Here is a 26,766-nt window from a genome sequence, read left to right as displayed (position 1 = left end):
TAAGCATTTTGAGCTATCTTGTTTGTGAACAATGACAAGAGAGAGAGAGAGAGAGAGAGAGAGAGAGAGAGAGAGAGCGTGAGAGAGAGAGAGAGAGAGAGAGAGAGGGAGAGACTGAGCGCGCAAGCCAGGCTCAGGGAATCAAAACGTTCTTATTAATCTGTGAATTTTCTGTGACTCTCACTCCATCTCTCTCTTTCTCACCCTCTGTCCATTCTTTCCACATGTCTCTTTCCTAATGCCTCAATCTTGTTGGATGGGAGACGGCACAACAGGACAGGTAAGACTACGAATGAACTGCACATCACTGTTCTTGTTTCTGTTTAAACTTGTCCTTAACCCTCTCAGTATAACATAGAACTTTATATTTTTGTTTACACTGCTTCATTTAATTCAGCTTGTTATATTATGAAATGCTCAAACAATGTATTGGACATAAAGTCCAATACATGAGTTCATGCACATAACTATATCATTGATCGTCCATGATTGTTGAAGTGTGCATGGTCTCTTCTTTTGCCTTTAAATTCCTCTTAGTCAGTGGTGTTATTGTAGATGTCATTGCTGCAAACTTAACAGCACATATCAGTTAACAAATAGCCCAAGTCTGGGATACTCTGAGTGTAGAGGTAGTGTGAAGTGTCAGAGAGATGATGATGGATGGTTTCAAGAGTGCAGATTATGAATGTCCTCATGCTTCATTAGAGGCACTTCTCAAACAGGAGTCAATCAGCCGTGGATAGATCGCTAGTTTGGGTCATATATCGGTGAGAGATGATTTATCACAATGAGTAGAGACCTCTGTGGCTTCAGAAATGAAATAACGAAAGAGTTGATTCTGCAGACATGGAGCTTAAAGACAGATTGACAGGGATTTAGGAAGGTAAAATGAGGGTTCCTCCGGGGCTCGATTAGGGAAAAACCTGCAGGACAGAAACAGAGAAAGACAGAGAGAGGGGGAATTGGGGATTTATAAATAGCAAAGCTTTAGCAGGGTGAGGCGAGCAGATGTGATACACAGTCTGTGCTTAAGGAGTTCAAACAACAGATTAATACACTCAGATTATAGTCAGAGATGTAGGGGTAAGGGGGGAGGGTGTGTGAAAGTGCGTGTGTGTGCGGATGTGGTTAAGCAAAGATCACCCCGTACAAGTCGTCTGCACATGCAGAAGAATAAGCCCCCAGATGGACTTACACTTACTTTACTGTACTTCTCATTACTTTACATCAGTTTTCTAAACATATTGTGATGTATATGATCATATTCTGGAAAAAAAAAAAGAATGAGATTGGATAGTTTGAAAATAATTGCAAGTTGTCTTGAAAAAGTGTATGTGAATATGTTTGTATTAGGACTCTGGCATTCAGACTGCAGAACAAAATCTTAATCAATATTTTTATACTTTTGTCTAGTTAAACATCCTTAAAATAAGATAAATCATACTTAAGAATAAAAATTTCATACTATGTTTTACAGAATATATCTAGAATTATTATCAATTTTTAATTATATATTTATTTATATTTAATCTCCATATTTATTTATTTAATGATTATAGTAAAGCTGGATATATGCTCTGCGTCGGGCCTGATTAGCCTGTCGGTTTGATAATTTTGCAATAATTTTCTGATCCCATATTGTCCCGTACATGCTCCATCTGTGCGCTCAAATAATGATGCAAGTTTAGCTCAATATAATACAGATTGTTGAATTATTCCAATTACATTTTGCACAAAATATATAATGAAAACTCAACCAGTAGTTTCTGTACGCCACAGTGACCTTTATTAGAAATCTCTAGGATCAGTTCTAATCTCAGGCATGAAATGGCATGTTATAAAGGGATAGCTAACTACAAAATGAATCATCAAAATGATCTAAACTTCACCTTTTGCTTATCAGTTGAATTGATATTGTTTTAAGGCTGTTTTGTATTCCTGCAGCTCAAACAGTAGACTAGGGATGTACAGCACCAAGGTCATAGGTTTGATTACAGGGAATGCATGAACGGATAAAATGTATACATTGAATGCAATGTAAGATGCTTTGGATATAAACATCTGCCATTGCTGAAAATACTGATTAAGAGAGTCATTTATTGCAGTGGATAACTGGAATGTAGTACAGTATGATCTGCAACACAAATATATATATATATATATATATATATGTATATATATATATATATATATATATATATATATATATATATATATATATATATATATATATATATATATATATATATACGTTTAATGCAAATCTTCTTAAATATAAATATGAAGTTAATGAGATTATATGCATGGTTGGATGTAGTTTGCATAGTTCATGTGTGAGGTTGAAAGACAACTGTGGTGTCCAGTCCGTCACTGTGTTGCTTCTATTTTCTCACTGAAGCAGGGAGTTATAGGATTATATCTCTATCCCTTTGCAAAGCCCACACCAATCAACCTCAGAAAATAATCCTCACTCACACTGACCACACAATCAGACATCTGAACACATACCCTTGTATCAGTGATTCATTGATTTTTCTGAGGTGGGTAACCTTAAAATAAATGGTGATTCTGGCAGTCCATATAAAACAAAGACTCCCCCTCATCCTCATCCTTTGAATTTCTTTTGTTTAATACTATGTTCAAATATTTATCTATAGAAAAAAAAAAAATTTGAATGAGTGATAAAATATAGACATATAGACAACAGTCATCTTGAAGTTCTTCAATAGTTCTTCTGTTTAGCTTTAGCCACTAATTGGACATTTTTATCTGCAATGTGACAGAAATGTGGTTGTTCACGGTATACTTGTTGCATAACCTAATAGCTGTCTGTTTTGTTTGAAATTGCTGTTTTCCACACCGTCACTGACGTTCCTGCAAATAAGGGCAGCCAAACCACAAGAAAAGCAATTCTTATCTCCTCCAGTTTACCTGCTGAAAGCCTAAGGTGGTTAGAGCAGGTGTCCCAGTCTGGTTTGTTTTGATGGTATTAATAATGGTTTTGGACACTTGTCAACTGAGACTATCTAAACCATCTTAAACCAGGCTTGGTCAAGGTTTAGCTCCATCTCACTAATCACTTTCTCACTTCTTAAAGCTTATTGTGATTGGCTAGCTTTCTAAAGAGATTCCCCCAAGCCTTCAAGTCTTCTGATTGAAGGAGTGAAAATGATAGGCCTATCTCTCCATCTCTGAAAAACATCCTCTGGCACTCTGCTTAACACCCCAGACAGAATCTTTCCTTTCCACTCTGTGTGATCTAAAAGGAGGTCGACCCAGATTGGGTTTTTTTTTTTTTTTGGTAAGCTGTAGTTTTGCCTCTGGCTAATCGTTTCATCCATTCCATTCCTGAGCATCCTGTTCTGTCATAAAGAGCTTGCCAGTGTAAATCGAACCTGTTCTGTTTGTTATGGCTGAAGTCCAGCAGCTTAGCTAAGCTAGGCTAAGCTTCGGGCATTTGTTTGGTTGCTTGTTTGAGGAATGATCTCAGGTAATGTTTGTCAATTGTCAGTAAGTGGAGAAAATAAATAGTGTCTAATGCTGTGTAGAGTACATGGTCCTTGCCTCGGGATGCAGAGCAACTAGCAAGTTGAGACTTTATTTTATTCTATTTTTGTGATTAAGGTTTTGATGTTGTTCACTGGAAATTATAACACTGAGTTGCTATGGGTTTTTAAACCCTTCGATCTTAAGTTTCACTTTGCACCCCCAAAACTATTATTTGAATCAATTAAAGACAAACCCAGACCCCTCTAAAATCCACCGAATGCTTGCTTAACACGCATTAATGTTAATTTAATTTTTACACAGCTCTTTGGAATGCTTCATTCTGATTGGTCAGTTGTGGAATTCAGTGTTCACCGTGGCAACGCAGTATATCAGACTTTCATGTCTCTCACTGTGGACTCGATATTTCTTGTTTCGTATCATCTTGTCTAATCATTTGTAAGAGCTGAGAGGACTTCAGTATTTATATTACTGTAAAATCATTGCAATGTTTGTCTTGTTGCTAGGCTGATTGATTTGTATATTGTAAAGAAATTTTTTTGTACATGTATAAGTATAAAACAATTTAAACACAAATCAGTATTTCATCTCCATATTTATTTATTTAATGATTATAGTAAAGATATGTATAGATATAGCCTGGTTAAAACCAGACCATTCTCAGTAGTAACTGAGTTATGGTCTGGCAAAGCGTCATTAATAACTCATTTCCAAAGGGGCGTCACCAACAGATGTCGCTCAAATGCCTCTGGGCGCAATTGGATAGACCTAAAACCAATCAGGGGTGCGTTTCCCGAAAGCATCGTTGGCCAACTATGGTCGCAAGTTCATCGCAATGTCCATTGAACTCTATTGGTAACGAGGGAACTTGCGACCATAGTTGGCTAACGATGCTTTCGGGAAACACACCCCAGAGTGTTACACTACGTCATAAAAGTTACACTACGTTATAAAAGTATGTACTCTTTTTGTGAAGAAAAGGTATTTACTTTTGAATGTGTAGCAAAAAAGTAGGCAAGCTTTGGGACATACTACTTCGTCATCTTTATCGGACGGATCTGTCGCGTGCATCCTGTCACTTAAACTGCCCTGTCAATCATCTTGTCACAGTTAAAATCCTCTATTAAATCTAATTTAATTTCCTACCGTTTCGGAGAGAAATGTAGTAGCACGTTCATCTGCCAGTGGGTCTTTTATGGAGACTGTCCTCATGTGTTTGCAATTTGAATATAATAATGCATTTAAAAGTTGGTGCGCTTCACCAACGGACGTCGCTCAAATGCCTCTGGGCGCAATTGGATAGACCTAAAACCAATCAGAGCGATCGTCATCGTGTAAAGCCCGCCCCTACGTTTCTGATTGGTGCCTCGATTTGGACGGATTAGAAATCGGCTTGAATGGGCTCTTTGCCAGACTACTTGCAGAGCAAATCTAAATTTGCCGGAAGTTTGTCTGGGTTTTCCCAGGCTAGTATAGATATGCACCGCATTGGGCCTGATTAGCCTGTCGGTTTTATAATTTCTCAATAATTTTCTGATCGCATAGTATCCCTTACATACTCCATCTGTGCACTCAAATAAGGATGCACGTTTAGCTGAATATAATACTGATTGTTGAATAATCCCAATTACAGTTTGCACAAAATATATAATAGAAACTCAACCAGTAGTTTCTGTACGCCACAGTGACCTTTATTAGAAATCTCTAGGATCAGTTCTAATCTCAGGCATGAAATGGCATGTTTTAAAAGGATAGTTGACTACAAAATGAAAATGATGACCTCATTTACTCATTTACCGTCATGTGGATCCAAACCTGTATTACTTGTTTGTTGTAATACAAAAGAAAATATTTTGGGATATTGTGAGTGAACTATCCCTTTAATGTCATCTACTGACTGACAGCCAAAGCTTTTATATCTAGTTGGCCAATCCTTTTCACAATGTTATTCATAAATCAGTCTGGATTGGTGGAGAAGAAAAACAGTCACATGCTCTTTTGGGGGAGGGATGCATTGCGACAGTAGCTGATCTTACAACATGGCTTAAGATCACAAGAATTGATGTTTCCTTGTAAGAAAGAATAATTGCTTCTTTGTGTTACTACATCATTGCAAAGGCCATCAAGTGTTTTTTTTTTTCTTTTTTCTTTTTTCTTGAATTCTTCAGAAGTCTTTGTGATTTACTTGTTGACTGTCATTGCACAGCAATGTTTTATTAACATCCTGGCCTTTTTGAACCTGTGACCTCCCACTAGTGGTGTGCCTGAAAATGATGTATTCAGTTACAACCTGTTACCTCCAAAAAAAAGGGATTAGCAGAATGTAGCAGCACTTCATTTTTATAGGAGCAGTTCTGGCATGTTGTTGCCTGTGTTTGAATATGAAGACCTTTGTGAAAACTGGTTTAAGCTTGTGACTTCAGGGGAAATTGTGAGGTATTGTAAAAAGAGATGCAGAATCACAGGTCATAAGCTTCTCTTTCTCACTCTCTCTCTCTCTTCAAATGAGGCTTCACAGAGGATTATGTGTGTGCAGTTGAAACTTGGCAAATGACTGTACTCCCTCCCCCTCCAAAAAAAAAAAAAAAAAAAAACATTTTAGCAATGCTGCCAATCCGTCTTTATGTCTGAGCAGCAACTGTTGTTTTAGTTTAAATCTGAGATGAAGAACAAACAGATGAACAGGACAGGGAACATCCAGAAAAAGAAAGAGAAATGGAGGTCAAAGAGTAAGATCCACACAGCACCAAAAAACAGCAAGGACAAAATGGGCAAAAAGGCCAAGACGGCGAACTCGGGTAAGTATTTCTCTCATCTAATTATTTTAAGATAAAAGAGACAAGCATTATTCTTCATGATGATGCAATTCACTAATGGTTGTTCGCAAATATAAATGTCACTCTGTCTTTCAGCTCTTTCTTTCTTCTCAACATGTTTGTTTATTCTATATGTCTCATTACTCAACCAGTTTATCTTACTTAAATCGGTGTCCATTTTCATGCAGATGTTTATAATAGGGCGAGGTTGATAAAATGTTTATTGGCCCCACTTGGCAGTCATATGGTTTTGTAAAGGAGTAGGAGTTATGTATTATTCCCATGTGGAGGTTTGTGTATGTGGGTGTGTCTGTATGTGCGTGTAAGTGAATGCTTGAAAAGTAGCAGTTTAGAAGATTAAAAGATTGGAAGGGGGTTATAATGTTTCCTTTGAGGCTTTGTTGTTTTGTTTCTTTGTGATCAGTGATCTCTGTGCCTTTCAAACCGAAGAAGGCCTCCATTTCAGCATCATTCGATTTCTCTTTAAAAAAGAGGCGGAGCCTTAGGAAAAGCAGCTGTAAGATGCGCATGACATGAGGAGGTGAAAATCTCTTGCTTGACTGTTTCGGATGATCATACGGATCACAGAATTGCCAACTGCTTGATGCGGATGAGAAAAAGCGGCATGTTGTGTGGTGCAGATGTCCTGGGAAGCTTTTAATAAAGTGTTGTTTATTTCTTTTTGCAATTTAAATTGTCACTACAAAGACTTGGTCATAGTCGGTCATAAACCAATCATTTAAAGCATATAAGCTGTTTGACAGTCAAATGAGGCCTTGCAGTACATTGGCCTCCAGTGTCATGAGCACAGACCTTGACAGATGAAAATAATAATGGCCAATTATGGTATAATGGTTTGTTATGTGTCAGCATGCTCACGTAAACACAGCAGAGGGTCATTCAAGGCTTTCAGATGCAATTTCATGAACGTATCACTCTCCAGCTGTAATATTCACCTATGTTGCTGATGCGAAACATTTGTGGCTAATCCATCCTCGTAAGGGTCTTAATCTCATCCACAACTACAATGTATCAGTCTCAGACATCTCTAGTACGACTTTTATACACAAACTAGTTTGTTGTCATTGTGGTGAATTGTTTTGCCACCACTGCTCATTAGCATGCTAGAAAGAGAGCTTGGGGTATTGGGAAAGATACTTTTCTTTGTAATTCGACTTTGCACTAGTGTATATTTCCATGCTTTTGAGAGTCCTCCATTACTGGTATACCATATGTGTAACAAAATATTTTTAATACACTCTACCAATTCAATTTGGGGTCAGTAATATTTTATTTTTTTTGAAAGAAATTGATATTTTTACTGAGCATCAGTGCATTATATTGATTAAAAGTGACAGTAAAGACTTTTACATCTTGATACAAAAGGTTTACTTTTAAAATAAAGGGTGTTCTTTTAAACGTTCAATTCAACAAAGAATGATGAAAAACAAATTACAAATAGTTTCCACAAAATATTTTGCAGCAAAACTGTTTTCAACATTGATAATAATGAAAAATGTTTCTTCAGCAGCAAATCATCATATTAGAATGATTTCTGAAGGATCATGTGACACTAAAGACTGGAGTAATGATGCGGAAAATTCAGCTTTGCATCACAGGAATAAATTACATTTTAAATATATTAAAGCAGATAAAGCAGATATATTTAAAGTTATAATAATATTTTACAATATTACTATTTTTACTGTATGTTTGATCCAATTGAATCATTGAATCATTCATGTTGCAAAAATTGCAAAATTCACTCTGCGTCCTAGGACGCTGATGGGAAATGCCTCCGGCTTGACATGTCACGTGTCAAAGCACGACAATAACATTGGCCGGCGACAGCCTATGACGTCACTACTGGTGTGACCATAGAATAAAAGGGGGGCTGTAGTACACGTTATTCTCTTTCTTGTCTTCAGGAGCCATTTGTTTGTGACATGTTGAAGACATTTATGGCAGCGAAATCTTTCGGGAAGTGCATACATCTGTGTCAGTACTATCTGACAACTGATGATACATACGATCTGTGCCTGATTCGCTTGGGTGAGGAGCTTGCTCGCTCAGTCCTTGAGGGGTCTGAATGTTAGCATTATGAGAGTTCATCAATGAAGAAACTCTGCTCTTGTCTGTCCCTTTTCTCAAGGGAATTGGGACAATCGTCTGTGCCCCGTGGATTCTGGGGCTTGCAGATGGAGCTTGCCGAGGAATTCGAGAAAGATACGGATCTTTCTCATTCTTCGGTAGCTGACAAGTGCAAGCTGTTGGATGAGGTTGTGTTATTGTATTCATCCTCTGAAATGGTAGCGAGTGCGCTCTTGGTTTCAAGCCAAGAAGAGTAGGATTTGTCAGTTGAGGACGATGACGTCTCGATGACGATGAATATCTCTTTGCCTGCCCAGTGTACGATGAGTAACTGGAGGTTATGTCCTGCTCCACATTATATGATTATATCTGCCATGGCGATGTGAGAGATGTGAGCTCGCTCGCAGCAGGTTAGACGAGCGATATCTGTCTGGTCATAATCGTCCAGCTCTCATGATGCTGGCCAGCTATCTCTCGCTGGGGGAGGCATCGACTTTGAAGGTTCCCACTCTGCTGACCAAACTGCTGCGTGTGACGTCATGTTTGAACGGCAGAGCATATGCGACAGCGGGTCAGGCCGGAGCTGCCCTTCGCACAATAACTGTGTTGCAGGCTTACCAGGCCGATCTACCCCCCTGAGGCGGTAGCAGAACTGCGCTGCACTACAGATCTTGCTCTCCATGCCACCAAGTAAACTGCTGCTGTTGTCAGCAGATTAATGGCAACAATGGTGGCTACAGAGAGGCATCTCTGGGTGAATCTGGCAGACATCGTGGAGAAACTGTCTCCTCTGCGCCGGTTTCACCCTCTAAACTCTTCCGCACATCTGTTGAGACGGTGGTCGGGAAGTTCAGAGAGGCGAAGGCACAGCCTTCAAGACCCTTTTGTGCCTCCTTGATAAGCAGTCATAGCATAGGACATAGTTAGGCCTCCTCTTGCCTAGAGAGTCATTAGGTTGAGGCCTCCGCTCTTAGGAGCTAGGTATAAAGAGTGGTGCTAGATTGTATGGCTCGCTGTGAGTCTCCTTGGCTGTCTATTCTTAAAGGGGAGTGTTGTTAGGTCTCCTCTCACGTTAGAGAGTCGTCCTGCTGAGGCCTCTGCTCCCTAGGGCTCTGCCTGGATAGCAGTATTTAGTTGTTAGGCTCTTTTCTGAGCCTCTTTGGTAAGCGGCCCTTAGCATAGAACATAGCTAGTTTTCCTCTTGTTTTAGAGAGTCGTTATGCTGAGGCCTCCCTTCATAGAGCCTCCCTCCAATTGAGGTGGTCGTGCCGGATTGTATGCCTCTCTGTGAGTCTCCTTGGCGGAACCACACTTAGGGAATTATTGTTAGGTTTCCTCTCGATTTAGAGAGTCATTATGCTGAGACCTCCGCTCCCCAGAGCTCCTCATTAGATAACATGTCCAAGTTGTGTGGCTCTCTGTGAGCCTCCTTGGTTTGGTGGTCTTTTAGCATAGAACATAGTTAGGCTTCCTCTCTCTACAGAGGGTCATTATGCTGAAGCCTCCGCTCTGAGAGCTCCGTGGAGGCAGTGCACTGGGTTGTAGGCTCTTTTTTGAGCCTCCCTGGTTAACAGTCTTCAAGGTGGGCCTTGCTAGGCTTCCTCTCGCTTTAGAGAGTCCTCCTACTGCGGATTCCATACCCAGGGCTCTGGCTAGATAGCAGTATCAAGATGTCAGGCTTTTTTGAGCCTCCTTGGTTTGTAGTCCTTAGTGTAGAACGTAGGTAGGCCTCCTCTCGCTGTCATCTTGCTGAGGCCTCTACTCTTAGAGCTCCCCTGAGTGTTGTTAGGTCTCCTCTCATGAGACCTCCACTCCTCAGGGGTGTGTCCCTGTAGTGACAGGCAGGATATATTTTTATCCTTGGCCATATTCCCTTTAATGTGTTCTTTGAATACCAGGCCCTGAGCTAAGCTGCCCGATGGCCGGTCCGTCTGGTCGCACCAGTAGTGATGTCATAGGCTGTCGCCGACCAATGTTATTTTTCTGTTTAGACACCGGCATTCCCCATTTGCATCCCAGGACGCAGTGTCTTGTTCCCCTTCTCAGGGAACATTCGTTTGGTTACATTCATAACCCAAGACATTTTTGCAGTCGAATTGTGTAATTATGGCATCAACTAGTAGAGGCTAAGTCTAACTGGGCCATGCTAACCAGCAAAACCTTGACCCCCTGACCCCTTGTATGACGGCCTGAGTTCACTGGAGACATAGAGTGAAGAGTAGGATGTTTAAATGATCATCATTGTTTATTTACCTTGGCATTTGTCCCTTTATTTCTCTTGACTCTTGCAGATAGAATGACGAATAAGCATTTGGACAACCAGACAAGTGCAGCATTGCAGATGGACGATGGAGTGCAAGCAGAATTAAAAGACTCCACACACCAACAATGCGGCTGGTTTACACGCAACCTGCTCCTTGCCCTCACTGTGATAGGTGCGCGTGTGTGTGTGTGTGTGTGTGTGTGTGTGTGTGTGTGTGTGTGTGTGTGTGCGCGTGTGTGTACATGAATGTGTGGGAGTGTTTGTATACAACTTCAGAAGTGTGTGTGTGTCTCCTTCCTTGGAAGTTCAGAGGAGTTTGCCGGTTAGGTCATAAAGCCAATCAAGTCACAGTGAGGTGATAAGCAGGAGACACTGTATTATTGCTAAACACTGTTGATAATATACGGGAAGAGATAAGATTATTTCATATGTGAAAGGGGGCGTTTATTAAATTCACAGCAGCTTGAAAGAGGGTAATAAAAAAACTAAAATATTGTTATTTTTGGCCCAAAAACTTATAAGTGGGTCCAAAAACTTTCAAGTTGTTTATTTTTAAAAATGTATGATATGATGCTTTAATCTTAGTCCCAGTCAAGCTTTATCTTTATCTTTCACCTACTATTTCCTTATACTTGCATTCATATAAACCTTGTTTGTGGTTTCATAACTGTGGTCATCTGTCAAACCACAGACAAATACCAAAATAGAAAGAATACCAAAAATGTTTTGGCCCCATGTAGTGACACTGTTTATACAGCAGTAGTTTGAGATGTTGCAGATGCAGGACAGTTATGCAGTGGTGCATGTGAAAAACCAAGAATTCTACAATGCTATGATCCATACACCTTTTAATAAGCAGGCTGAACATAACCGGTGTAATCGCCACACTCTCACAGGTGTTATAGCAGGCACAGTGATTGGAATGATGCTGCGTTATGTTCCTGATCTGGACACAAACAGTCTCATGCTGGTTTCCTTTCCGGGAGACGTACTGATGAGAATGCTGAAGATGCTCATCCTGCCCCTCATCATCTCAAGTCTCATTACAGGTTAGGCCATGAACACATGCTCTGTTTTTTGCTTGTTAAATGCTGTTAAGTGTCTACAGCACAAGAAAGTAAGCCGTTTATCTTTGTTGATGCAGTATCTCTCTCTCTCCTTCTTCCTGGCTTGCAGGCCTGGCCGGTCTGGATGCTCGCTCCAGTGGAAGAATGGGCACCAGAGCAATGGTGTACTACATGTCCACCACAATAATTGCTGCTGTTCTAGGTGTCATCCTGGTGCTTGGCATACACCCTGGGAACCCAAAACTCAGATCTGGTCAGGTCACCTCTTCCCCCAAGAACCAAGAGGTCAGCAGTCTGGATGCCTTTCTGGATCTGATCCGAAACCTTTTCCCAGAGAACCTGGTTCAGGCCAGTTTTCAACAGGTAAAAAGTAGTGTCTGTGCTTTGAGAATTTATGTCTCTGATGGACAATTTATCTTCTTTCATCTTTTTGCTTTTCTGTCATTTGGAAAATGTAAATCTTTCAGAACAGTGGCATAGAAGGGAGCAGGTTGCTGGTGGTGTGTAAGGAGCTGTGCTTACGGAAACCTAGGTTCGAGTTCGACCAGGGTCATATTTCATTTGATCGATGGTTTCTGTCTGCAGCCAATGATTCATAGCTGTTGTTGTTGTTGTTTTTTTCATTGTTTGTTCATGGTTTTTGAGCGTGAGGACATGTCATACAATCTATCCTCTCCATCTGCCTAATTTGTCTAGCTTCTAACAATTGACAGATGAATTTGTGTAGAGTTTGTACAACAAACAATATGAGAATCTCTTTCTCTTCTCTTTTAAAGTGCCCCTATTATGCTATTTTAAATGTTCCTAATTTTGTTTTGGAGGTGAACTACAACAGGTTTACATACATCCAAGGTAAAAAAACACTTGAATTTTCTCATAATATACATTGCACATCACTTCTTTTCTTACAGTGTCTGAAACAGCTTGATAAAGGATTCATTATTTCTAAACTCCTCCTATCCGAGAGCCTACTCTGATTGGTCAGATGACCTCGTCTGTTGTGATTGGTTTATTGCTTACAGCGTATGTCAAAAACAGAACGCACATTGCCATATTTGAATTTCAGCTTCGGATGCTTCCTCAGCACTTGTATAGACCTTATGCGCCAGAGAAACGAGGGCACAGCCATCTTTAGAATATTGTCTTTGAACTTCTGTTTTTGCGGTCGCTCTGTATATTTCTATGGCATTGCTGTCCAGGAGTAATTCGCTTTTGAAGTGGATTTACTTAATGTAAAGTTAATGAAAGTTATCATGAGGATTGTAATGTTTAAAGCAGATATCTTAACAAATCTCAGTAGACCAGGAAGATTTTTAAATGAGCCGTTCATTCATAAATACGCAAGATCGCTGTGAAAATACAGACTGGAAGACAAAAGACAACGAGTGCAGCGCTGAAAAGGGGCGGGGCTACATAAGGTCTATACACAGTGATATGAACAGTAAAAATGGTGTCAGTTTTACTGTATCCATTCCTGCACGGGTCCTCATCCTTTGGAAGTGCATGCAAAGTTGAACGTAGCGCAGAAAAGTGTTCTCAACATGTTGTAGCAATGTGGTGTTGTCGACATGTTGCTTCTTAGCTACAACTACAGTTTTTGAGGGTGGGTCAAAGTACTTAGTAAACGTTATTTGCAGGCAGCAAATGTAGACCTTAGGCTGGCATTATGCAAATTTGTTACAAACCTTAGATATGTTATTTAGATAAGTTACAGAAGTGAGATTGGAGTTTCTGACGACTTGTTTCAGCAGTTCAGAATCTATTCTTTTTTTTAGGAGACAATAACTTTAGGCCTATTAGTTGTGCACTTTGATCTTTAAAACTTTGCAGACATTTTTCATTCATACAGATATATTACAAAATACATGAAAGGTAATATAAAAAAAGCATAATAGATGGCACTTTAAAGGTTGCATAATTATTTGGCCGTCCCACGGTTGCATCATGTAAGCCCGACTAAAGGTCCAATGCCGGTTTTCCAATAATATGGATGAAGGTTTCTGCGCGTTACTGTCTTTCCTTGTACGCAACACAACAAGATTAAATGAAATACATTTTCTCATATGTATTACCTCGTTATTTCATCTGACTCCATAAATGAAAAAAGGTTTTAATGATATCTGAGCATCATTAAAAGTGAGCGAATGTTTGATTTATTCTTTTTAACTCTTTAAGTATATTTTACCCCGTTCAGATTTGGAAACTATGTCGCTCAGAGGTCCTCACGTTTTATGTTTTTAACGCGGGTCTCACGATCACAATCTCGTCAGTTTTGATCATCAAACAGAGGTAATTGGTATATACCTTAGATCGGTCACATTCACGTTTACACAATCAAAGATACTTTGGTATAGCCCCCATGGAATTGCATACACTTGAATTTAATTTAAACGTTTACTTCAGTAGAGGTATGTCCACTATTACAGATATAAGCTGACCAACATTACTTCTCTTATAATAGCTTTGGATTGGCCATGCCGTGGTTTTTCACATACAGTTATCTAAAGTAACATTAAATTAAAACAGAGGTAAGACGCACCCAAATTTAGATTGGTCAAGCAGCATTTGCTGTTCTAAACAGGAATTCACTTCTTGTCTTTGCAAACCAAGTACACTTGAATTGATGCCAAATATTAGTCATCACTAATCTTACGCAAAACTTGTGAGAACATACGAATCCGTTTAATTACTTGGGAAAACAATTTCAAAGTCATTCAAAATAAAATCAAATGTAACAATTTATTATGTCAGGTAAATGTATCATGCCAATTTCATAATCAGTTCAAAGATAATAAATACAAAACATCAAATGCTCTGGAATAAAGAGAAAAGATGTGGACCTGACATTAGAAAATATATGATGCTGAGAGTCTCGGCCACTCTCAGCATCACGGGCCAATTTGAGTTACAAATCGCCACGAGCCTTCTTCAGCATCTCCCTAAATACTCAGACCAAGGCAGAAACCTCTTTTCAAATGTAAACATGAGCTCACAGTGGGAATTTGCATTAATCACCGTCCCAGACTTACTGGGGACAGAGTGTTGATTTACATGGAAACATTTGCTAACAATGGGAATTTGCTTTGAATTTACACCTTTGAGAGCAGGATGCCATTTTCCTGGAAGACACACCCTCCTCTGTGTGCGAGTTATCTCTAAACTCTTAAATAACTTATTAACTTTTGGTTTACTTCTATGGGAATGAGACATTTGTAGCAGTCACACTGAGACATTTCAAATGATACCAAACATGGATAAAACTGTATGATAATAATTCACATTTAAACCATATAGATTTCTGGGTGAATTTCAGGTGATCTCAGCATCACTGAGAGAGAGGGAGTGGGGGAAGAGGGAAAGAGATGTATTCTGAGGTGAGACTTGCATCTCAAATGGTGATGCTAACTTCACAAGAGAGAGTTCAAATGTTAATTTCCAGAAAGGTCCTTTGTCTTCTCGGGGAGTGGTTGTTCCTCAACCAGACTGCCCGGCATTTTCTTACAAGTCTTACAATTATTTTATTATTTGCATTTAAGCATAGTTTTTTTTTCCAGATGTGACCTACAGCAGAAGATACAGTCAAATTATCATACTTGCATTGCAAGTTAAACTATGTGTTGTTGTATTTCCTAAAAAGTTATCAGTTAACTTAGTTAAAAGAGCCAAATTTTACTTGCATTCAGTGCTTCTTGATTTTTAATTTTGTAATGGTGCAGGCGGTCGGATGTCACTAACCCTAACCCTAAGTGACAAAAAATAGTGACTAAAAATAGACTATAAATAGTTAAAAAAGTCAAAAGTTACAATTTCTGTTCCGATGCTTTGCAATCCAACTATTGATGGCTGATTTCGAAACACTGCTTCATGAAGCTTTGAAACCTTTACAAATCTTTGTGTTTTGAATCAGCAGTTCAGACCATGTATCAGACAGACAAATTCACTTGATTTCAGTAAACAAGGCTTCGTTGCGTCATAACTGTTTCAAAACATTTAAAAATGTCAATGAATCACCACTGGAGGGCGATGATATTTGTGAACCCGTGAACCCATGAACCCCAGCGGAGAACCATTGAACAAGTGTCTATTGGTTTGACCTGATCTCTGATCAGTTTTATTAATTTGTTGACGTTTTAATTTGACATTAGTATAATAAAAAGGAATAATAGTTTATAGTCTCTTATTGGCCTGTTTAGCTGAGCCATCCATGATGGAACAAACAAAACAAGCCCTGAAAATTGATAAAAGAACACATATTATAGAGACACTTGATATTTAATCGTATAAGATGATCAGTCAATTGCATTTGATAGATTTGACTTTAAATAAAACATTTGCAAATGTTTTAAGCATGTTTGGCCTGAGTTTTTGCAGGTGTCACTAGTGTGTGGCATTTCAAACACTTCGAAACAGTGAATCATTTTGCGAAGCAATTGGCTGAATTGATTCGAAGCTTTGAAAAGCTTTGTTTCTCCCATCACTAAATCCAACACGAATGTCTCAGAATGATAACTTCAATTATCTTTAATCCATGAAACCAAAACACTGAAGAGATGCTTCGGTTAATACAAATGCACAATACACATTAAACAATGACAGGAACCAACAAGAGACAACAGAAACTCAGGGCTATATATACAAGGAACGCTAAACTAGACACAGGTGCAAATCATAGGTAACCATGGAAACAAACAGGGACACAATCAGTAACCTAGGAGACGGTTAAGAAGCGGGAAAAAAGAAACAGGAACGCAACACAAGGAAACAATGTAATACAACCTAAAAGTAAGTAAAAACAGAACAAGCCTGACACGTTCACTCTTTTTAAAATTAATTTAAAGATACTGTATGTTCACACTGTGCTTTATATTTAGTATTGCAGAAGCACATATTCTTCCATTTACTCTAATGCAGTGAGGCTTTTGAATACTTAATCTGATTACAGTGATGGTCCCTTAAAGGGGTCATATAATGCCATTTTTGTACAAGCTAATATGATTCTTTAGGGTCTAAATTAAAAGTTTGTAATATACTTTAATTAAAAATTCACATTAGTATTGTAAGAAAACACTCATTTTACCTGGTCAAAAACAGCTCTGTTTTCAGCACGCCGTTTAAGTGCATGTGTCTTTAAATGATAATGAGCTTTGCTCACCCCGCCCCTCTGTTCTGTGCGTACACCGTTTGGTTTAAAATAATAACACAATAACCATAACGCGTTGTTCATTATAAACATGGGATTATGAATTATATTGAGAACGTCGTACATAGAAAACATGTACCCTGAGTGTAAAAATAGCCGCATTCATCATGAAGCATGCAGCAAGCGATTTGCAAAGATTAATATAAATATTAATATAAAGGTTAATAAAACGTTACACTCACTTCTTCTTCTGGAGGTGCAGCAGGAACACGAATAGTTGGTACCTATCCTTTTTTCAGGAGCAGCTTCTTAGCAAAACCAGCTTTATACTGACCCTCGTTTGTAAAGCAGTCTGGTGTGTGAAATGATTTGCGCAAACATGAAAGCATTGACGTTGATCATGGGGAATATTCCCTTCGAAAACAAAACTCAGCCACTGCGTCTTCAGCGGTTCGGATTTAGGAACATCAACATGACTGCTGTGTTCGTTATTACACCCAAGAACAGAACACCACAATCGCTTAGACGCCATTCTGCTCATAGACAGTGCTCCAGCGTATCAGCAATGACGCGTGGACTGATGACAGACAGCTCGCTCACGAGCGAGGGCAGGTCTGTGTTGAAACGCTGCTGTCAATCAACAATCGTGGGAGGGGCGTCCGACCGTGTGACGTCACTAGGTCGAACGGCTTGATTTGAGAGATTGTTAAACATATAAGGAGATTTTAAAAAAACCACTGGATGGATTTTTATCATTTTATGATGGTTGTGTACAGGCACTGCCAACACACATTTCAGAACAATCAACTTGTAAAAGTGAATGTACCATTATATGACCCCTTTAACACAGCAGATGATAAACTTTTACTGCAATGTGTATGAGATTGATTCCAAATAACCAAGCTCTCATCTGAGGAGTCCCTTCCAGTTCACCATTTCACAGTTAATGGTTTAAGTGGATCCACCTGAATCATGAGCTCTTTCCCTAAGAGTTTGTTTGCTTTGAGCGTGTTGCACATCGCATTTTCATTGAGCAACACCACACTAAAATAGTTTTCACAACACACAACAAATGTGATTGTGCCATGCAGGGACTTTTGGGAACATCCTTTTCCTGTTTTCCACTATGAATTATTAGGGTCATATTTCTTACTTCCAAGAAAAAAAGAAGGGGAAAAAAATATATTTTACTATAAACATATCTGCTAGACTATAAATTATATGGTAATTCATACTTTTTAAGTTTTACTTAAACTTAGCCTATAATATATTTAGACTAAAATATTCTGTCTAAAAGTGTTTTGCTTTTTACAGTGTTTTACAGAATGAACATCTTTGTCTTGCTTCTCTTTTCAGGTTCAAACAGTGCTGAAAAAAGTAGCTGTGCCAGTCCAGAACCAAACAGAACCGATCCTTGTCAGTAGAAAGAAACTGGAAATGAAGTGGGGAATGAATGTTTTAGGTTAGAGAATGTCCAGTTTTTTCTGTATTTGAAACAAAAAAATGCAGCTTAAATGTAATTAACTACCAAACAAATATAAAAAGTGTTGTTTCAATTCTAAATGTAGCTGCATTATTGTAAATCCAAATTATGTCACAAATTATTGATAGAAAATAGATAGATTTTTATTCCATTTCATTGTTTTTAATTGTAAATTTGATTTACTTGTAAGGTTTGATTGGGTTCTTCATCACGTTTGGTATCTACATGGGGAAAATGGGAGAGAGGGGGAAGCTCATGTCTGATTTCTTCAACATCCTTAATGAGATCATTATGAAGATGGTGTCCATGATCATGTGGTCAGTATTCTGCATTTATTTAGAATTGCAGTTATATATCTATTGCAACTGAAAACAAATGTTGTTTTAGCCATTTTTGAGTGTCATCCACTCATAAATAACACTAATTAAACTCTGTATGTTTTGATTCCTAATACATAGAATAAAACAAGTGTCAAAGGTTTTGTTTAAATCTGTCAAACATGTTAAAAGGTGATCAGCAGAGTGAGCGAATTAAAGTATAAAAGTATAGCATGTAAGAAAGAGAGAGGGGAATTTGTCAGGAAGAGAACAGGACAAGAATCTGAGAGAGCGAGAGAGAGAGCAGAATCATATTTGTGTTCCCATGAGTAAATATGGGATGTAATATTCTGGATGTAATACGTCCTCCGACACACAGACCGCAGACAGATACCCACACACTGACAGAAATAACTGAAAACAGAGACAGCGCTGAATTTTTTAATCATGTCTGCAGAAATGAAAAGCTTGATCCATAAATCTATCAGGCCATTTTACAGCACAAAAGGAGTGAGATGGGATGGAACGTGTTTATTTCATATTCTAATACATTTTTAACATTAAAAGAACAAACACAGAATAAGTAAATACCCCAAAGCAAAAGCATATGACAACAAAGACAGACTCCACTCAGCCCTGAGACCGTCCCATCTGTAACTAACTGTGTCCCGTGTTTTCCTCTCACAGTATGTAAACTGTTCAAATGCTACAATACACATCATCTGTTGCTTACCATAACAGACGATGAAATATTTATACATAGCAATTAAGATGATGATCTAAATTTAGACCACAGAAGAAGTAACATCTTCCCATTTGCCACTCATGTTGAGAAACTGGATAAATATGATGATCCTTTTGTGTGAGACTCTCTCTTTCTAAAATATAAATGCAGCTATATAAAAATATATAAATACCCATTTATTCTGTGTATGGAAAAAAGTAAGTGTGATTGGCTTTTATATTGTCTTTGTACTAAAGGTAAAAGAAGATATTAAAATATACATATATTCATTCTCTGTAAACAGCATTATTCTAATAAAAATATTTTTTGAGAAATATTTTCAGTGCAACTCAGGTTTATTTGTATAATACTTTTCACAATAAATATTGTTCCAATATAGCTCTACAGATAATATTGCCTCAACCCCATTGACCAAGACACAAATACATTTAATAATAAAAAAATGGTCACAGATTTATTTATTTATTGTCTGTCTGTCTGTCTGTCAAAAAACTTTATTAAAATTAGTTTTTATTTCCTATTAATGCTAGAAAAACAAAATTAGAGAACAAAAATATTTGCTCAGCAACATAACAAACAAAAAAAACAAAAAAAAACACTTCAAAGTCTAACTGTAAACAGAGCAGCTAAAACCCCATAACTGACCTCCAAGTAACTCAACTTGCCTATCCACAGGTACTCTCCATTTGGCATTGCCTCCCTCATCTGTGGGAAAATTGCTGCCATCGGTGACCTGGAAGTGGTAGCGCGACAGCTGGGGATGTACATGGTCACGGTCATAGTTGGACTCGTCATTCATGGCGGGCTCATCCTGCCACTGATATTCTTCGCCGTGACTCGGAAAAACCCCTTCACATTTTACTCTGGCATTTTCCAAGCTTGGATCACCGCTCTGGGAACAGCCAGCAGGTACAGCCAGCAGATTCACATCATGTATTTATGGAAATATGCTGACTGAAGAGTTCTGGCTGCACAGACTGAAGAGTTAAAGGTCACATTTGGTTAAAACATTTTTTGACTTGAGTAGAGCATTACTGCAATCAATCTCTGTTTTACATATAGCACAGCCAAAACACATTCTTATGTTAAAAATATATAGGCCTATATATTTTGTACTGGGTATGTGGTCTAAAATGTTTATTATAACTCAAACATAACCCAAAAAAAATCTGATGGATGACTTTTGATATATTTTAGACATTATCATAAATCACATTATCTAATCTGGCCAAAATAAAACACATTTTCTGAAGTTCTCCAGAATAGAGGTCTAAATGATTAATCAGTCTAAATGGAAGGGAGGGGATATTATGAAAACATATTTTAGAGAGTTATTTATGAATAAATCTGGGTTTGTGGGATTACATTTATTAAGCCAAACCATTTACTGAATGTTAAACCAACTGTCAATTTGGCACAGAATATCCATGCAATCCTTTTTAAAATATATATATATAATTACTGTTGTTGTGGGTTTTTGGACACATGCTAGTCAGGGCAGTTTTTCAAATGACAAATTAACATTTGCTAAACAATTATGATCAATATAACTTTCTCTTTCTCAGTGCTGGGACATTGCCAGTGACATTTCGATGTCTGGAGGAGAATCTAAAAATTGATAAGCGTGTGACTCGTTTTGTGCTGCCCATTGGAGCCACCATAAACATGGATGGCACTGCACTCTATGAGGCCGTGGCTGCCATTTTCATTGCCCAGATGAATGACATTGCCTTAGATGGAGGACAGATTATTACTGTCAGGTAAGGAAATATGGAACTATGGAGCTGAAACCAGACAAACCGTGGCTGCTTCTGCTGTGGCTGCAATAAAGAATAATAACCCTTTCATCAGCAAAATCCATTTCTCTTTGAAGAGAAATACTTTTAGTTGGCTCCTAGTTTGTAATTTTGTAATTTTTAAAAAGATTAACAATTAGTTTTTAAGTTGCTTATTCTGCAAACTTGTAGTTATTTTTATTTTATTAAATTTTGTTCAGGTAAGACCACTCCTTGTAATCCATACACTGACTGCAAATTTGTAGTCATTTTATTTTGTTTTATTTGTTCAGATAAGAATTGATTACATATAATCCATTTTTAAAATGCCATTTGTTGTCTCTTTGCACCGTTCTCACATGCAGCCTGAATGCAGTCTTGATTTATGAGTCACATGTTTGACTTTACTATCCTTTGTATTGTTGTGCCTTAACAGTCTGTTTTTATTACAGTTATTATAATTTATTTTTATTACAATGGCTCTATAATTATGAAACATTTACAAAACCTGCAGATACATGACATGTGTTCCCCTTTAACTGAGCTAACACTTCTTCCAATCCATTTTCAGTTTACTTTTGTTGTTATTTTCCTTCTTTGCTCCATTGAACTCCATGTGCCGCCCCATAATGTCTCAGTCGTCATTGTAGTATCATAATCCCCTCTCTTTCTTGCTCTACAGTATGACAGCGACTTTGGCCAGTGTGGGAGCAGCCAGTATTCCCAGTGCAGGTCTGGTCACCATGTTGCTAATATTGACCGCTGTGGGCCTTCCGACTCAAGACATCAGCCTGCTCGTTGCTGTCGACTGGATTCTGTGAGTTCAAACAGCTCTGTTTGGGTTACGTACGGGGCCGTCTCTTACATCCCCCCCTGACGACGGCCCTGGTTTCGTGTGTGGAGTCCTTACTAATTATCAACTGTCTTCATGAACATAAACAACTGTCCTGAGCTGTTCTATATCAGCTTTTAGAGCTGTCTTTTGTGTGTCTTTAGTGACAGAATGCGCACCTCCATTAACGTGGTGGGCGACTCTTTCGGGGCAGGCATTGTGGACCACCTATCACGGGCAGAGCTCGCTTTGATCGACGGGGAAATCCCCCTATCAGACGAGGAGTTTGTCCCCCCTCCACCTCTCCTCACTGAAATGGACCTTATTGATCCTCTCAAACCACCTGAACTGCCCCCTCGATCCCCGCGCCCCCATAAGCTTAATCATCACGCCCCGTCTCTGACCCCTTCACAGTCTCAATCGCACTCCATCCCGCACTCGCCCCGTTCCGTCCGCTCTCCATCACCTCACTCCATCCGTTCGCCTTCCCCTCGCTCTGTGTGTTCTCACTCCCCGAGGCCTTTCCGAACACATTCCCCTCGTCTTTTACGCGGGACAGAGCCTGGATACTGCGCCCTGCCAACTTACGACAACCAGGTGAGGCTTTAAGTCATTGTCGATTTCTTTTGATGATCAAAGTTTTTAAGCTATGATGTTCTCAAATAAATGTCCTCACACTTCTTTGAACTATTGGTCTTAAAGGTATCGCAATTTCGTTCATGTTGCTCCAAACCTGCATGACTGACTTTCTTCTGTGGAACATAAAATTAACTCCTTTTCTTTTCCATATACCACAAAAGTGATCCATACAACTTGCGTGCTTTATTGCCAAGTCTTCTGAACTAATATTTCAGAATTGTTTTGTGCCAGGAACAGAACGAGATCTAAGTCATTATTCACTGTCAAGCGCTCCTTGACATGTTTTGGAGTGCTCATGAGAGAAGCTACACTGTCCAACCTGTGAAGAAATCTTTCTTTTGAGTCAGATCTTGTCAATGATTTGTTTTACCCAGTTCACAAAACCAAATTGGACTGATCCATGAAGTCTGTTTTTGCATGCTTTTTGAACCTTTTGAATGTTTTGCTTCGGGTTGGGGGGAACTGACAGAATGGGAGCAATAAAAGTCGACACCATTATGACTAAAAGTTTGCTAAGCAGCATTTTCTACTAAAGCAAGATACTTTATATCTATTTATTACTTTACTACTTTCTACTATATAGACAGCCAAGTTTTATTGAAAGCCCATTTTTTCCAACGGCGAAGTACCCCTTTAAACGTGCCTCTTTCCGGAAATTTCCGTCAATCCATGTTTTCACTGTTATACGGTAGGGGCGCTATTATGCATCTTCGGAAAGAGTATAGAATCTCCGGATCAAAACACAGGCGAAGATGAAACAGAAACAAGCAATAAACACATGTAGTCTTTGAAAAACATTTATTTTGAAAAAGTCTCTATTTTCTCAGCTTTTTGTTCAAAAATTTGCTCTTTTATTAAGCTTACCCACATTCAATTGTTGATAAAGAATGCATGAAGCTAGAATATATACTGTATATACACAATATATATAATTATTTTTATTTTTATTTTTTAAAGAAGAGGCTCTGTACATTCTTTTGATATACTGCATGTTCAGATATTCATACAACTAAATATGAGCCATTAACATTTTGTGAAAATGATCAAAAATGCTGCCGGTGGCTGGCACAAAATCAGCTAAAAATGTACTAATAACCACTATAATAATACAGGTGGTACAATAGAAGGCCTCGTGATGAATCAGTGTTCAATGTAAGGGGCCTGTCCAAAAAAAAAAAAGGCAATACAGAATGGTGCACAGGGTCATACACACAAGACAAAACACCATCAGAGTAAGAAAAAAACAAACATAAGTATAAACAAATGTAGTGGTATAAAATATAATGATATTTGAATTGGCACACAGGTGCTTCTCGGAATGTTTTTTTATTATTATTTTTATTTTTTTACTGTTTTACACCAGTTCACAGTTGTTCCTGGCAAAAAAAACATAAATTTAACGGTAATTTGACAGCAATGTTAAACTATTAACAGTTGTTCACTGTATATTGTACAGTTAACCAATGAACAGGTTTTTACTGTAGCATTTTTGCAGTCTTTTTCTGTAAAAAATGACAAATCTTTTTGTTTGTAAAGACATGAGTGTGAGTAAACTATACATGTCAGTCTGATCAGGTAATTCCTATACTATGATGTTTTTGTTGTGGATATGCTGTTCCATGACTCTCATCAACACTTTATATCCCGCAGATTACCACACTTCCCAGAGGTTTCAGAGAGAGAGGCCGAGACCGGGAAAGAGACAGAGAAAGACAGAGACTGCGAGAACGGGAGCGGGATAAAGGGAGCGAGACTGAGGAGGATGAGGAGAAAGAACGAATGATGGACGTGGCGAGTGATGGAGAGGAAAGTGATGACACGGCGTATGATAGACGCCATGCCATCCCACCTTGTGACCTGCCCTGAACAGGAACAGACAAAGCTTTACCACATTTTCACAATACTTCTTCAGTATTTCAGCATCCACCTTGCTGGATGAAAGTTGGTGTATTGATGTTTGGCAAAGACTTTGAGTACCTACGTGTGTTGTGTGTTTGTTCTGCTTTGAGAAACTTGACATAATTGAATAGAGGGTTCATTGGCAAGTATGTTTCTTAGCGTCAGTTTTATAGTCTAGCAGCACGACATAGTCTAGTAACTTGCAAGTTATTTACTTTTATTGGTTATTTGCTTTTACAGGATTTCAATAATAAATTGGAATCCACCGGACGAGTGCTTTGAGCGTTTATTGCACGTGCTGTGCCAGTCTTGATTTTATTTAGTCTTTGACTTCCCTGTCATATAATGTTATCCAGGTTACTGGGAGACTGGTTATTACACTGGATGTCAGTGCACTGCACTATGAAACCCAGACTTACTCAATGATGATCCTTGACTCATTTGAGCTGCCTTAGTTTACTTGTGTAGCCTAGATGTCCTCTGTTCGCTGCCAGTGCAACGTAAACAAAGAAATGACAAAAGGCAGTTCAAATGAGTCGAGGCAGTTGGTTCCCATAAACAGTCCAAAGTTGTTCCAAAACTCCCGTTTTATGATTTGTTGGGTTTTTCTTTTAACGGTGGCAAGGACGTCACAAGCAGCCGTGAGTAACACAAGAAAGTTTCCGCCCGTACCTCTCATGTTCTTTCCTGTTCCTCAAAAACGTGAATCATATACTGAAAGCATCATTAGCATTCATGGATTTACTAAAACACTGTTTAGATTAGTGGGTGTGACGTCAGGCTTATACACTTCAAAGTTACTAAGCCAAGTGCAGTTACACAAACCTGACGTAGTACGTTATTGTCATTGTGCAAGTGTAACCATTAAGTTACAATTGAATGAATAATTGTAACCACATTTGTAATACATTATAATATACCTTATTGTGTATATAATAATTGTGTACATTTATAATACATTATAATACACCTTTATAAAGTATAATACATTAAAAAATGACAAACAGCCAATTTCAGATTCAACAAAGAATCTGTGATTATTATAATGCATTTTCACTTTGACACTTTCAATTATTTATGAAACGATATGATGCATTATAAAGTACATTATGAACACCTTTATAATGCATTACACATAAACGCTTTAAGTGAAGTATTACCAAAAAATCTTACAGACTCCAAACTTACGGTAGAGTAAATCAAATAAAATAGAAAATATTGATATCTTAATTGTTTGTCCCATGAAATAAAATGGAGAGAAAGTCAGGAAAGAGAAGAGCCTAGTAGCCTATAGATCTACATCTCAAATTATGCCCAGATTTGATAAAATAATACCACATTTCAGTATGAACTCACAAATTTCTCATCAAATACTTCCCGAATCATAAGCAATGGATATTATAGTTCTGCCATCTTACTGTACATCAATAATTGTCTCGTTTGTCTGTATTTATTTATCTGAAAGAGTTGATAACTACGAAATCCATTGAGCCTCTTAATCTATGTAAGAATCTCGGAAAGAGCTATATGTTTTTTCCTTTACAATTTAAGTATAACTTGTTGTCATTTGCTATGATGGATTATCATTGTAAATTTTAGCTGTAGTTTATGATGTCTTTTGTCTGACTGTATTTATTATGATAGACTTTACTTAATTTCCCCACTAAATGTATCTCTGAAACGCCTCACGGTGTCCCCTTGTCCCTCTGAATTCAGACTACCACATCAGCTGCTGTCTGTGGTGTGTGTAATAAAATCTTAACAATTTATTTTAAACTTATTCGAGTGGTTTGTGCTTTAATGCCTCTTGTGTAAGAGTCGATGTCAACGTGAAGCGCATTTAAATCCCGTCTCGCTCTCGCATTAAGACCGGTGGACGAACGAAATCCCTTCATGCACACAGAGTCAAAAATTTCTCGCACAATGATGAGACAAAGACCTTTAATCCGCTCAAAGAAGAGTGAAGGAGAGAGCAAAGGATGGGAGAGAGCAGCAGATGGCCAGAGAGACGTCAATCCTCCTCATTCTTCCGAGGACAACAGTGAGGCAGGGGACAGATGATTACAAGGGACACTGACGTTATTGTGGGGCCCCGGGACGTCAAAGACACGAAACGGGAAAGCTTAAGGGAGTTATATTAGGATGAAAGGGCAAAATGGCAATTGGGGGAAAGGATGTGAGCCTTTAAGGAC

General features: G+C 38.4%; 1 protein-coding gene across 2 annotated transcripts; it reads left to right on the top strand.

Moving 5' to 3' along the window:
* Positions 1-64: 64 nt before the first annotated feature.
* slc1a9 (solute carrier family 1 member 9) lies at positions 65-26,354 on the top strand. 2 transcript variants are annotated; one of them, XM_084116805.1, is made up of 12 exons: positions 189-280; positions 6,158-6,305; positions 10,706-10,849; positions 11,574-11,726; positions 11,854-12,107; positions 18,241-18,346; positions 18,558-18,684; positions 20,105-20,338; positions 20,995-21,189; positions 21,887-22,021; positions 22,201-22,633; positions 24,326-26,354. In XM_084116805.1, exons 1-12 carry the CDS (start codon positions 239-241, stop codon positions 24,539-24,541), a joined length of 2,187 nt encoding a protein of 728 aa, XP_083972931.1. In that variant the 5' UTR covers positions 189-238; the 3' UTR covers positions 24,542-26,354. The 2 variants fall into 2 exon arrangements, with proteins under 2 accessions (XP_083972932.1, XP_083972931.1); XM_084116806.1 differs by lacking the exon at positions 6,158-6,305 and having other exon boundaries at positions 65-280.
* The last annotated feature ends 412 nt before the right edge of the window (positions 26,355-26,766 follow it).

The sequence above is a fragment of the Abramis brama genome, assembly GCF_963993115.1.
Source record: "Abramis brama genome assembly, chromosome: 1".
NCBI lineage: Eukaryota > Metazoa > Chordata > Actinopteri > Cypriniformes > Leuciscidae > Abramis > Abramis brama.
The sequence above is the reverse complement of the archived record's forward strand: the minus strand, read 5'-3'. Positions and strand labels throughout refer to the sequence as shown.